General features: G+C 51.6%; 1 protein-coding gene across 2 annotated transcripts; it reads left to right on the plus strand.

The window, feature by feature from the left end:
* On the plus strand, positions 1-9,564 carry ESD (esterase D). 2 transcript variants are annotated; one of them, XM_078616779.1, is made up of 9 exons: positions 1-123; positions 2,426-2,502; positions 4,174-4,262; positions 5,018-5,116; positions 5,700-5,824; positions 6,850-6,969; positions 7,416-7,514; positions 7,881-8,048; positions 8,376-9,564. In XM_078616779.1, the coding sequence occupies exons 2-9, from the start codon at positions 2,435-2,437 to the stop codon at positions 8,454-8,456; spliced, it is 849 nt and encodes a 282-aa protein (XP_078472905.1). In that variant the 5' UTR covers positions 1-123; positions 2,426-2,434; the 3' UTR covers positions 8,457-9,564. The 2 variants fall into 2 exon arrangements, with proteins under 2 accessions (XP_078472905.1, XP_078472906.1); XM_078616780.1 differs by lacking the exon at positions 1-123 and adding an exon at positions 215-238.
* The last annotated feature ends 5,221 nt before the right edge of the window (positions 9,565-14,785 follow it).

The following is a 14,785-nucleotide window of genomic DNA, read 5'->3' on the forward strand; positions in this document are numbered from 1 at the left end:
CTAACCGAGCGATCCCCAAATACACCAGCAGCACCACGGGAGGGCAGCAGCAGCACCACGGGAGGGCAGCAGCAGCAGTCAGCACGGGAGGGCACGAACACTTTGCGGCGGATCACTCGGCAGGTGAAGTTGAAGTTGTTGGTGGTGGTGATGGTGGTGGTTGTGATGGTGGTGGTTGTGTTAACGCGTGCGGGTCGCGGTTCTGTCCTTGCCGTGCTGCTTCTCGGCCATCGTCGGGGTAACGCTTCGTGAACGCCGCGTCTCCCCTCCCAGCAGCAGCAGCAGGCCGCGTGTCCCCAGCGATGCGCCTCTCTGCGCTGTGGAGTTTCTCTCTCTGCCGCCAACCTCGTTCCGCTCTCTTTGTCGACGCTTGCATCCCACGCGGCTGCGATCCAAATGGCCATAGAGGGGCAGGCGCTGTGATTCAGCGCTTCGTGCACCTAGCCTGGCACCGGCGCCTGGGTGACGTCGCCGCCACTTAGTGGTGAACGAAGGTTGTTACGTTATTGTATGTGGCAATGTGTGCCGTACATGCGTGTGTACCGTGTGTGTGTGTACATGCGTGTGTACCGTGTGTGTGTGTACATGCGTGTGCACCGTAGATGTGTCTATATAGTACATGCGTGTGTACCGTGTGTGTGTGTACATGCGTGTGTACCGTGTGTGTGTGTACATGCGTGTGTACCGTGTGTGTCTATATAGTACATGCGTGTGTACCGTAGATGTGTCTATATCGTACATGCGTGTGTACCGTAGATGTGTCTATATCGTACACTTACGTGTGTGTGTGTACATGCGTGTGTACCGTGTATGTCTATATAGTACATGCGTGTGTACCGTATGTGTATCTATATAGTACATGCGTGTGTACCGTGTGTGTGTGTGCCGTACATGCGTGTGTACCGTGTGTGTCTATATAGTACATGCGTGTGTACCGTATGTGCGTCTATATAGTACATATGTGTGTACCGTGTGTGTCTATATCGTACATGTGTGTGCACCGTGTGTGTCTATATAGTACATGCGTGTGTACCGTGTGTGTCTATATAGTACATATGTGTGTACCGTGTGTGTCTATATCGTACATGTGTGTGCACCGTACATGCGTGTTCAGTTCTGCGTGGCTCTAGCCTCTCTTTATTTGGCTTTAGCATCACTCTACAGGAGGCAAATTACTCCGTTCACTAACAATGACAGGCTCCTCCTATACAGTAACTTTAAGTGCCCAGCTGGAATCTCTAATTTAGGCTGAGCCTGCCATATCAGACATTCAATCGGTCTCGGAGCCATAATTCTTTCGGAGACCAACATTCGAAAATGTTAGGAATGTTAATGTTTTTATTCGCTGAATAAGCAAATGCTTGAGTGTGTGCCACATGGTCTTCGAAGGGTTGCGTGACAATTTATATCGGGGGTAGCCCAGAGGTTTGGCAAACAGCTGACCCATCACTGCTGAGACCCAGGGTTTGAATCTGAGTTTCCCAAGTGTATCGAGTTCTTCTTTGTCTAAGCTTGGTGTAAACAAAACCTCTTTTGTATTAAATTTGGCAAAATTAAAATGTTCAGTTCCATTGACATGGGACAAACGCTCTTTCCAGGGCATATAAGTGGTGTGACCCCGTGTGGATAGAGACTGGTTATCTTGACCTCAACTAGTTCCATGAAGTCTTCTGTCATGGCCATTCTCTGACACGAGGTGTTGCACTGCTCGCAGCAGACATCCTAATGTTGGTCGCTTTTGCGACCAAAATGATCCATAATAGACTTTTTTCGGGTTGATCGCGTAAATATAAATGTCTGTAAACCTGCCACCACCCAACAGACAATTGGTACCCAAACGGATAATTCTTCCTCTTGTGACCTGTTTCCGCAATCACATTTGGAATATAATTGGTAGAAGGATTTTATTTAGCAAAACTTACAAAACTTGCAGTACAGCAAATGGATTGAATCCATCTGTGTGGAGTTTTGAGTGTTATTCCCATGCATGCTTAATTGTTTTCTCCTGGGTTCTGCAGCTTCTTCCCACTCGTTAATGGGGTTGGTCATCTTCTTAGGTTTTTTCGGTAAAGTCACGTAGAAAGTAAAATAAAATAAAAACAAAAATCACGACGTTTCGGAGGCAACACAAGTCTCCGTCATCAGGTGGGACCGTCACAGCCAGATTAGCTGTATCAAGTGAGGCAATGATTCAAGATGTAATCCCTTAAAAGCGAGTTGAGGGGGGAGGGAGAGGGAGGGGGGGAGCTCATCAGACTATGGTAGCCATCCCAGTGTTGCAGGACCTTATCCGAAGAAGAGCCTTCAGATTGAGTGAGGGTTTCCGGGATAAATAATATTGTTGCTATCATTTCCAGAAGATGTGACACCGAAACGTAACATTGGCATCGACACCTTTCTCCCTAATGTCTTTTCACCTCCACAGGACCCAGCCATGGCTCTGGTGGAAATTTCCAGCAACCGGATTTTTGAAGGATATCAGAAGGTGTTTGAACATGAGAGGTACGTCCTGTCTTTTCTTTTGTACAGCATTTGCAAAGCGGCCGGCAAAACATGATCACCGCGTGTTTACTCTGGTGATCCATTTGTTGCTTGGTGGCTAGCGTTTGGACCTCCTGTGTAAGGGTATAATGGGTAGTGAGGTATTTACCATTTGCCAGACGGTTACAGGGAACGTATAGCTTTGTCCCCATGGCACACCACCAGAAGGGGGAGCAGTCATTTAATTTTAGTAAACTTTTATTTTACCAGGTAAGGCCCACTGAGTTACATGGCTCTTTTTCAGAAGTGACCTGGCCAAAAATGATAGCTCAACGAAGTGGCTTATCACGTGGAAATTTATAGCAGCCAAATACTCTGAACATACGTCGAGTCTCCGGAGGACCCAGAGAAAAATCCACGTGACCACGGGAAGAGAGACCGCCAAAACTCCAAATATACACATCAGGTCGGGATGGAACGCACAAACTCCTGCATACCAACCAAGGGAGTTAACATCTCACCACCATGGCAAGATGTCTGTACAAAAGGGCAGCAGACGGGGGCAAGGTGACAGGGAAGAGAAGGCATGCTATAACAGAAACTCGGGGTCATCGGTGAGAGTACAAGCACGAACCACTGGGAATTTTAAATTCCAAAGTTGATTAATCTCAATCTGAAGTAAAGGGGCAGTTAGAATATTAATAAAGTATAGATTGCTGCAATCATCCTCATCAGCAACATAATTATTGTAATCATCAGCAGCAACAACATTAGGCACAGCAACATCAACAGCAGCAAGAGCTTCATCAGCAGCAACAGCATGATCATCATCGGTAACAGCAGCAGCAGCACCGTGAATTTTCCATCCAACTGGAGGCCTCGCTAGAGCACTCAACCTCCCACCTGCATGAATATAAAACTCAATATTGAAATATGGTCACAACGGAGGGCGAATTTATTCAAACGGAGTTTAATTATGGGACTGGCCCCACCCTCCCTTGGAACGTTGCAAGGACTCGCATTTAGAACGACGCTCAACCAGGAAGGCTGTTGTACCATTGGGACTGACGAATCGTAGTCGACATCTGTTTCCATCTGTCCGGGTATAGAACGTTGCCCCCCCCACCCCACACACACACGTGGGTTTTCTCTGGTCACTCCGGTTTCCTCCCCCGTGTATAAACACTCATCATTAATTGGCTGAAAAAGCCTTAACCCTTTCCTGTTACGAGAGGTCGGCAAGTTGCAGGGTGGGTGTCCTGTTCAACGCCGAATCCCGGAACGCGCAAGAGACTCAACGTTACTTTTATTTAGAGAGGCATGGCGCCGTTGTTTTTAAAGACATTGTACTCACCGCAGAGAACCGTGGCGACACAACTACCGCGCTCTACGATAGCTGGTGCCAAAATGTGGCACGTGGCGACCTGAATACGTACCGATGAAGTTATTTTATTCTAGTTTTTCTTCTGATTCTGTTCCGATGACATACGTGCATATACGTCATCAGAAATGGGAAAGGGTTAAAACAAAAACCGAATGTAGCTGGACCCTCCTGCAAAAGAGTCTTCAGTCTCAGTGTGGCTCTGCTGGATATTATGGATGGATGAATAAATGAAGTTGTATTAATGCATCGTGCATCCCTCCCCTCCCCGAACTCCCCCGTCCACCGCGTGCCCCCTCGCCTACTCGCAGCTCGGAGCTCAAGTGCAAGATGCGCTTCGGCGTTTACCTGCCACCCAAAGCGGAGACGCACAAATGCCCAGTTCTCTACTGGCTATCAGGTGACCCGAGCATGGGCAGACTACCTCCACTCAGCCCCGTTAATAATAATAACAACGATGACGACAATTTAACACGTAGGCTTGCGCGACCATAATACAGATTTTTTGGGTTAGTTGGCTGTGTCGGGTGGTGGCGGGTTTTAACGACACATTTGTATTTTTACGCGATCTAACCCAAAAAACCTGTATTATGGATGATGACAGTTGTTGTGTGATTTTGTATTTGCGGCCGCTCTCATAGCGCAGGCCTCTCGCGAAGGAAAGCGCTGCGTTTCCCAGATGATTATAGTTTGCCAGTAGGGAGCGGCGATGTTGCTACGCGTAATCCTGATTATGATGATGATTTGCGGTATAATTTTTCAGACTGAGCATATTTTGGACCATGATGCTGGCACACAACGTCGCGTGAGCCGGTTGTGTGTCTGTACGTATGTTGATCTTTTTTCGCACCGTACGTAGCCAACTGTGCTATTCGGAGATGCGATTAGTTTGTGGGCCGGAGCAGAAATTGCCTAAGGTTGCATCACTTTCGTCATACCGATTTATTTATGCGGTGAATACAAGTGAACTACGTGGTAACCCAATCGCATCAAGTGGTTATCACTTAATTCACTCTAATTGGCCTCTAAAAGAAATTGGAACCATTGAAGCGTTGCCAGGCGGTACCGACGAGTGAAGTATGAACTGTGTGTGTCTCGGCCCATGTTTTCTCCCTAACGTTGTGCCCACATCGCCCCCCGCGCCACGCCTGCCAGGCCTCACGTGCACCGAGCAGAACTTTGTGACGAAGGCCGGGGTGCAGCGCCTGGCGTCGGAGCACGGCCTCATCGTGGTGGCGCCCGACACGAGCCCTCGTGAGCAGCAGCAGCAGCAGCGCGCCCGACATCCCGTCGCCATCATCACCAGCATCGACGTGAACGTCACTCGTCACCAACCGACGACATCATCCGTCGTCGGTTGTAGCATCACCAGCATCCATGCTCTCTTCGATTATCACCAGCGTCATTACGAGCATCATTACCACCAGTGTCAATTGTGACATTGTTACCAACATCATAATTCTAATCATAACATCATCATAACATTTTATCACCACCATCAACTGCAAGACGCCACTGCCGTGCGGTGTTCACTCACTTTTGAACAGTTTCTATTCCGGAATTCTCTACGTCACGAAGCTCAAAGCAGAACAAGCCAAATGTCGTCGTACCTTTAAACCTCCGGTGAGGAAGAGGCGGAGGAGCTTTAGCGGTAAAAATTTGATCAATACATCGGTACGTATAGATAATAATATCGTTGTAAACGTTGTAAACCTTGTCGGGTGTTAAGGGGTGATATAATGACCAGGATTTTTGCATAAAACTACTTCTACTGCAAGTACGTGGAATGACCCAAAAGAAAATATGGAACGCCAAACCCGTGTGTCGGCGCACTCAGGCGGCTGTAACGTGGAGGGGGAGGACGAGAGCTGGGATTTCGGTTCGGGCGCCGGCTTCTACGTGGACGCGACGCGCGACCCCTGGAGCCAGCACTACCGCATGTACTCCTACGTCACGCGCGAGGTGACGCGCTACGGGCGGAACGACGTGCCCAACTCGTCGCTTCTGCATCGATGCTTCTTTTTTTAGTCCTAAAAGATTTAGTTTTTTTTTACACCTCCACAATTTTATTCCAAGTGGCGCTATCGGCGTCGTGTCACTTGACGAAGTGCCCATTCGGAAATCTCTCAGTGCAGTGCGGCCCTCCCATGTTAGAGAATGGCCCGTGGAAGCGGATATCACAGACCTACCATTCGAGAGCCTTAAAGCGACCTCTGCTCCACTCTTCCACACGGTCCAGGGAAGCGCTTTTCCTACCGCCTCTGGCCAGACACTCTTGCTATTGAGACTACCCTTGTCTCTTGAGTTCGCACCTGGCTAAACATTACAAACTAATGTTCATTGCATGACAGTAAAACTGATCAAGTGCAGGGCATACATTTACATAATTTAAAGTATTTTTTCAGTGCTGTCATTCGTGACCGTGCTGACACCATCAACTCGCTATACTTGAGAACCCAACTTTAATCGCAGGCGGCTGAAACCTGGGTTCGAACTCTGGAATTCAGCGTTGCCAGCTCGGTCACTTCCATAAGATGATTTTGATTGCGATGCTTTACTATGGGGAGAGATGTCTTCTGGAAGATCATTGTTGTCAACTAGATTTTATTTTACCAGGTAAGGCCCACTGACCTCTTTTTCAGAAGCGACTTGGCCACAAATGATAGCTCAACGAAGTGGCTTATCACGTGGAAACTTATAATGGTAGCCCAATACTCTAAATGCACGTTAATTCTAAATCAAGAGGGGGAAACCGCAGTACCCGGAGAAAATTGCACACAATTAAAACATGTCTACCAGAAAACCCAATTTTATATTCCATATCATAAAGACGCAACCACAACATTTGCTTTAAGATACAGCGAAAATAATTTTATAATCCAGATGATGCGGTATACTGGATTTGGGGTGCCGGGTGCGGAAACATCGAAGTGCAATGCAGAACAGGTGAAGCGTTGAGTGTTGACGTGCGGACGTGGCCTCCACAGCTGCCCAAGCTGGTGAAGGAATCGTTCAGCGCGGACGCCGAGAAGCAGTCGATCTTCGGGCACTCGATGGGGGGACACGGCGCGCTGGTCTGCGCGCTGAGGAACCCCGGCATGTACAGGGTGAGGAGCCGCCGTGGAGTGAACGGGGAGTACGGGAGGGGAACAAAGCACCGAGCATTGTATGATCCGGAGAATATGGGCAGCGTAACCCGATTCTCAGGGCCATACTCCCAAGTTGCGGCTTGGCTCTGCCTCGGCCTCTACTAACGTAAACCCCGCTCTGACTTGAACCGCCTCGGTCGCTTTCAAAGATGCGTAGAGTGAACGGCTCCGCTATGGCTCACCTCAGGCTCAGCTCATGGAAATCCTGAGTGCATGGCTGGGAACATTGCTCAGAGTCAACTCGGGTTCAGCACGGATTTGAGCCGGATCACTGGAGCCAAGCCTGAGCCTTGACTAAGAGTACCGGCCTAAGCATCCGAATTGCTGTACTGCCGATCTCACCACTCCATCCCTGCCTCTCCCCCTCTTTCCGCACCCCCCCCCCATCACCCGCCCGCACCCAGTCCGTGTCGGCGTTCGCGCCGATTTGCAACCCAGTGGAGTGTCCGTGGGGCCAGAAGGCCTTCGCGGGCTACCTTGGCGAAGACCGCGAGGCCTGGAAGGTGCGTCATCGCGTCGTGGGTCACTGAAAGTAATTCTCCACCGACCGCGCCCGACCTCATTGTGCCTCGGAAGCAAAGCTGCCCGCGAATTCTTGACCTGGTTGCTGGTAGACTGAAATGGGTGGCACGTGGCCAGCAGTCGCCACAGCTATAGAAATAACAAAAGGTATCCTGGATGCGGTGTGTCGGGCGCAGAAATGTTTACCAGTTTGCCAATCGACTGAAGTAGGTGGGACGGGACTAGTGGTAGCCACAGGCGTCGCGAGAGGTGGTGGACTGGATGCGGTGTGTCCGGCGTGGACGTATTTTCCGGGTCGCCATCACGGGACATGGAATTAAATGAACCGCTCCGTCCTGTTCGCACAGGCGTACGATGCCACGTTGCTGGTGTCCACCTACTCGGGTCCACCGCTCGACATCCTCGTCGACCAGGGCAAGGACGACCAGTTCCTCTCGGCCGGGCAGCTCCTGCCTGACAACTTCCTGGCCGCGTGCACGCAGGCCAAGGTTCCGGCCGTCTTCAGGCTACAGGAGGTGCGGAGTCACCCGTGTGTGTATGCGTGTGTGCGTGTGTGTGTGTGTGCGCGTGTGTGCGTGCGCGTGTGTGCGTGTGTGTGCGCGCGTGTGTGTGCGTGTGTGTGTGCGTATGTGTGCGTGCCGCGAGGTAAACTACACCAAACTTTTTTATTTTACTGAGCTACATAGATTTTTTTCCAGAAGCGACCTGTCCACAATTGATTGACCTACGAAGTGGCTTGGCATCACGTGGAAATCTATAGCAGCCAAATACTCTTAAATGCGCATTTCAACATGGGCCTGGTTCTCTTGACACCGTTATGTGGACTCCTCCGGTGTGCACAGGGCTACGACCACAGCTACTACTTCATTGCCACCTTCATGGACGACCACGTGCTGCACCACGCCAAGTACCTCAACGCGTGAAGGCGACGCGGGGGGGAGCCCGCAGCCCGCCGCGAGGCCCGGTGTCGCTCACCACGGCCTGGCGACGCTCACCACGGCCCGGCGACGATCCTGGGTTCGAGTCCAGGCTCTCAGCCGCCGGTGATTTAAAATCGGTTCCCGAGTTGTGTCGCAACCCTGTTTGCCAAAGAAAAGGGGCGCCGCGATGGCCACGTGTTGTCTACGTACGTTGAACTTCTTTGGCACCGCATGTAGCCAACCACGCTAATCGGAGGTGCGGGGGAAATACAGATTTAAAAGTTAATTATAAATGTGGAGGGAAAAGCCAGAGGACCCAAATAAATATCCACGCGATCACGGGGAGAACATGCAAACTTCAAATATACAACAGGCATCAGGGTTGGGATCGAACCCACGACCTCTTGTACACCAGGAGAGGTAGTTAACATATTGCCACCATCGCTGCAGCAGCTGCAGCAGCTGCAGCAGCTGCAGCAGCTGCAGCAGCTTTGGTTTTGTGGAGCACTTTCACGTGGCCAGGTTGGATCTTGACCTGGCAACTTGGGTGTGGAGCCGGTTCAGAGTATTCCACGTGTACGTGCCATCATTGTCATCTGAAAGGAGGAGATCCGCTGCTCGAGGTGACACGGGTGGCTAAGCCACGCAGCCGATTCCACGACATTGTGTGTGACATAATTGGCGAGAGACAATTCGTGCCAGTAACGAGCACAGTCAGATTATTTCGCATTGAGGTTGGCAGAGCGAGCAGAACTATAAAAGTGGAACTAAAAAAAACAAAATTTTGGAATTGTACATCTTCCAGGATGTGTGGTCAGCGTGGAAGAGTAGGCCAAACATACCCTCCACAGGGGCTCTCTAGCGCTCCCTCGAGCGGAGGGCCTCCTGCCAACATTGCCGTTTGCAACGCAGTCGCAGGGCTGCACCTTTACCTTCAATTGAATCTCCAACCCCGTGACCGCAAACGGTGACCATTCATCAAACCGCTTGGGGGGGTGTGTCTGTGTGTGCGCGCCTATTTGTGTGTGCGACACATGCCCTATGCCCTCATGCCCCCCCCCCCCCCACTTGTGCTCATAATCTGCTTAAATAAACTTGTAATTGCAAACTCTGGAGACTCAAAGCTCAGCTGGGTAATGATTGACGCGCGGTTTAAACATTACGCCGATGCTGCACCGCTGTCTTTTGTGCCTTGCCCGTAAAGGTCCTCACACGGCCCCACGCACAGCGCCTCGTATTTCACGGCTTTAAAATCACTCGGACATCGCGCACTCCTGGCTCTCCGTGCGGTGGCGGCTGCGCGTGAAACCCACTCGCCCCGGCGATTGGTCGCTACGACCGGAGTGGGGCGACACGGGGGTCGTAGCCCGACAGCCTGCGTCCGTCCTCGCCGAGTCACCCAAAGGTTTGCAATGGCTCGGGTTCGTTGGACTTCCACGTCGTTCCTGGAATGAGGCGTTGTGCTCGTGACCGCAGAGCGGACTTTGCTCGTTTCCTATAGAGCGTGAGTGCCGCGTATTTACAAGAAGAGTAGAAAACAACTTTGTATTTTACCAGGTAAAGCCCACTGAGCTATGAATAGCTCCTTTTCAGAAGCGACCTGGCCACAAACAATAGCTTATGGAAATGTATAGAAGCCAAATACTACTAAACGCATGTTTCTAAATGTGGAGGGAAAACCGGAGGACCTGACGAAAAATCCACGCTACCACGGGGAGAACATGCAAGCTGCAAATATACAACAGGCGTCAGGGTTGGGTTCGAACACACGACCTCTTGTATACCAGGCGAAGTAGTTAACATGTCGCAACCTCCAAGAACTGTACTGACAGCAGCGTCCCACCATCTGTTTTTACACAGAGGCTCACTTCACCACAGACTCAGACACAGGCCCAGAGATATACTCACGTGGAGACCAACACAACAACTCCGATTGGCACGGTTGGCTACGTACGGTGCGAAATAAATTAAATATACAACACATAGGAAGCTATTGACCCATACAGTTTGTCATAGGCTCGGAGACATTCCCAAAGACCACAGATCTGCCTCAGTATCCCACCATCGGCTCCGATGTCTTCTCTCTCTCCCTTAGTCGCTGGACGTCATGGAGACCACCCCGGTGCCTGTGCACACGCAAGGACACGGCGTGTCCCACTCGTGCCTACGAAACATGGGCACGCCGCTGTGCGGGGTTTCGAAGGTTTCATTTTGCTAAACGATTCTGTGGACGGGCACGTGGTGGCTGCGTACGATGACATCGACTCCGTGTTCCACATTTCATTCATATCATTGTTTTTAAATGATTGCTGGATTGTGGTCAAAGATTGAACAGAGCTGTTGATGATAATTATTATTTTTACAAACTTTGCTTCCCGTCCGTTCCAAATGAGATGTTTTCTAGTCCACCAATGTAATGGATTCAGCAGAACCAATGTAAAAAAAATAACGTGCAGCCCTCGGTCAATCCTCTGCTAGATGAAGCCCCCCCCCCCCCACGCCGTGTTGGTAATGAGGGTTGTTTGACCATACTTCACCAAATCGGTCAGTGTTGGTTGGTGAACGCAGCGGTGGCAGGACCGGGTTCGGATACCGCTCACCACTGATGTTAGCCGTCGTGGTGGGGGCGCCACGGTGGCTAGGAGATGTTAACTCCCTCGCCTGGTATACAGCAGGTTGTGGGTTCGATGCCGACCCCTGACGCCTGCTGCTGTGTATTTGGAGTTTGCGGTGTCTCTCTCTCTCTCCCCCCGTGGTTGCGTGGATTTTTCTCCGGGTCCTCCGGTTTTTCCATCCACATTTAGAATCGACATCACGCGTTTAGAGTATTTGGCTGCGATACATTTCCACGTGATAAGCCACTTCATTACCTGGTAAAATAAAAGTGTTGTACAATATTGCATATCGCAGTATGCTAACCACTAGCCCACCACTCCCTCCAGACCAACGCTCACGAGCAGTGTTTGCTTAAACGAGCAAACTCTGGAATAGTTTCGACCTTCAGGATCTCATCAGCAGTCAGGATTTTTCAACAAAATGCCGCTTGGTTGCCAGATGTTATTGGCGAGAGGACCCCATCTCCAAATCTGAGTCTCCGTTGCAAAAACAGCATTCGTTTATTAAAACTCAAGTCATCCACAATATTCCACTTGTGTTCTATCAATCGGTTGGACATCCCAGAAGGCAGTGCGGCATTTACTTTGATATTTTGTATGGAGGGGGCACGTAATTATTTATTCTCCAGACAAATATCCAGCAGCATTTGTGCAAGAGTAGCGACTCTGACGACGACGACGACGTGGTAAGAGGCACTTTATGGGGACGCTGCCAACGATACGGGGCCCGAGGCGTCGCGCCGTCTCCAGCTTGTCACTTCCTGCCAACGTCCCCACTCCTCCTCGTGCTCTCTCCATTTTCAAATTTAGATTTTTTTTCTGGGGGGGGGGACCCCGAGACCCCCTGGAAGATTTGGTCCCCCCCAATGTTGACTCCATGGCTACGACCTTGCCGGACCCACAAGGCGGCACACGAGACGGCCACACGCCGATGTTGTCCCGCGTACGGCCGCATCGCCGCTTCCGACTGAATTGAAGGCACACACGGAGAGAGCAAACTTGTTGTTGTAGAAATGTTCGAGACCCCACACTGGGCCCTGTCCAGCCTCCCGTGCTGCCACACCGCACGGAGACCACTGCACTTTGGCCTAAGCATTGCTACACCACTGCCGTGGGCTGCAGTGTGTGTGTCTGTCTGTGTGTCTGTCTGTGTGTGTGTCTGTGTGTCTGCCTGTGTGTGTCTGCCTGTGTGTGTCTGTGTGTGTGTGTCTGTCTGTCCGGCAAAACAACCTCCTACCTCCTCGCGGTGCCGGACGGGCAACACTGTCGTGGGCAGTGCTGTGGGGGGAGGGCCAATGCCCATTGGCCTCTCCCCTCATGGCGTCTGTGACCACCACAGTGGCTAAACGGGGGCTCTGGACGGGTGCGAGGGGCTGGTAACCCCTCCACCTTCAATTAACCACCACTAAACTACGATTTAAACATAAACCTGTAATTAATAAGCTTGTGCCGGAGGCCCCGGGGGGTCAGGCTTTTATGACGTCTCCTGGCCAAACCCCATTTGGCGGAGCCAGGAGATTGAATTTTAACCCTCGGGGCTCCTCCAGTAACAACGAAAAACCATTGCGGATGGCCACGTGGAATGTTCGAACGCTCACTGCGGAGGAGAGGCTGCCACTCCTCTGTCGGGAGCTGGACCGGTACCGCCTGGATCTCTGTGGCATTCAGGAGGTCCGGTGGACCGGTTCTGGCTCCTGCCACCATGAGGGGTGGACAGTCCTCTACTCGGGGCAGGAGACTGCCAAACAACAGGGTGTGGCTCTTCTTCTGAACAAAAGAATGAAGGGGGCGTGGGAGCGTGGCGGTGAGGTGTGGGAAGCTGTAAGCCCCAGGATACTTTGGGCTCGCCTTCCCATCAACCAGAGGCGAGGAGTGGTGGTCGTGGTTACTTACGCCCCCACCGAAGACGAACATCCGTGGAGGGATGCAGGCAAAGCCGATGAGTCAGACGCTTTCTATGACCTACTGTCACAGGTGCTGGCTAAAGTGGCCACTCGGGACAGAGTCATCTTGTTGGGTGACTTCAATGCCCGAGTTGGTCATGATGCTGGCACCTGGTCTGGAGTGATTGGAAGGCATGGGCCAGATCAGCTCAATAACAACGGTAGGAGGCTGCTAGATTTCTGTGCAGCCCATGGGCTTGTAATTACCAACACGCTCTTCCGGCATCGGCGCATCCACACAACATCATGGATGCATGCCGGGTCCAAGCAAGAACATCTGCTGGACTACGTAGTGACGGACCAGCGGATGCGAGCCCATGTCCTTGACACCAGGACCTACCGTGGAGCTGATCTGCCCTCTGACCATCGACTAGTCATCTGTAAGATGCGCCTGCCATTCTTCCACTCCGGTGGTGGGTGTACACCCAGGATCCCATTCCAACCAAAAGTGGCCTGGTCTAAGTTAGCTGATGAAAGTTGCAAGCGAGAATTTCATCATCGCTTGCAGCTGGGGTTGGCATCGTCCCCCACTCCACCTGATGTCGAGGGTAAATGGGCGAGGTTTAAGACTGTGACTCATGCAGCTGCAATGGCTGCTTTGGGTACGCGGTCCAGACCTCCCCGGGAACCCTGGCTGACGGAGGAGGTGTTCAGGTTAATTGAGAAAAAGCGACAGGCCCACTCTCATCGCCTACAGCATCCCACGTCAGAGAATGAGGAGGTTTACCGCAGCCTTCGCTCGGAGGTTCGGAGAGCCGTAAGGCGCTGTAAGGATGGGTGGTGGTCGCGGGTTGCTGAGGAGATGGAGTCTGCCTCAGTGGCCCGCGATCACAAATCACTATTTAACTCCATCAAAAAAGTAACCTGCAGCGCCACACCTATTACCATCATTAGAGGAAAAAACGGTGATCCAATCTCCGACCCCCAGGAACAGGTTTGCAGATTTGCTGAGCATTTTTGTGAGGTCCTGGGGGAGGGAAAATCTCTCAGCCAGGAAAACATCATGGCACAAAGTGGGGATAACCCTGCTGAGGCTGCGGTGCCTCAAATATTGGAAGAGGTCACCCCCTGTGAGTGGCTGGCTGAGGTACCGGCTGTTGAGGAAGTACTGAGGGCGATCCGGAGTCTGAGACCAGGGAAGGCACCGGGCAGAGATGATCTCCCAGGCGAAATGCTGAGGGAGGGTGGCGTTTGTGCACAGACTGCCCTATATGACATCATAACAACAGTCTGGACCACTGGACGGGTTCCGCAGGACTGGAAGGATGCCCTGGTGGTCCCCCTCTTTAAGAAGGGGGACCGCACAGACTGTAACAACTACAGGGGCATCTCACTCCTCAGTGTGCCGGGTAAGGTCCTGGCAAGGATTATTCAACATCGCCTTGCTAGGCATGCTGAGGAGAGGCTTGCGGAGCCCCAATGTGGTTTCAGGAAAGGGCGGTCCTGCACAGATGCCATATTTTCTGTCCGTCTGCTACAGCAGAGGTGTAGGGAATTCCAAAAAGACCTACATCTCTGCTTTATTGACCTGGTCAAGGCCTATGATACCATCAGTAGGACTGGGCTCTGGGTTGTTCTTCGTGCTTTCGGAGTCCCTGACCCTCTGCTCACGATCATTAAGGACCTTCATGATGGTGAGCGGGCCCGGGTAAAACTACGTGGCCGGGAGTCGGAGCCTTTCCCTGTACACCTTGGGGTGCGACAGGGATGTCCTCTGGCTCCCACATTATTTAACATCTATTTCGACTGCGTAGTTCGTGAAGCCTTCAATAGC

This window comes from Lampetra planeri, chromosome 51 (genome assembly GCF_965212315.1).
Source record: "Lampetra planeri chromosome 51, kcLamPlan1.2.h2, whole genome shotgun sequence".
In the NCBI taxonomy this organism is placed as follows: Eukaryota; Metazoa; Chordata; class Hyperoartia; order Petromyzontiformes; family Petromyzontidae; genus Lampetra; species Lampetra planeri.

Coding starts and splice junctions, on each gene's coding strand:
- ESD (XM_078616779.1), top strand. CDS start 2,435: ATGGCTCTGGTGGAAATTTCCAGCAACCGGATTTTTGAAGGATATCAG. Junction 4,263..5,017: donor AGTTCTCTACTGGCTATCAG/GTGACCCGAGCA, acceptor CACGCCTGCCAG/GCCTCACGTGCACCGAGCAG. Junction 8,049..8,375: donor CCGTCTTCAGGCTACAGGAG/GTGCGGAGTCAC, acceptor CGGTGTGCACAG/GGCTACGACCACAGCTACTA.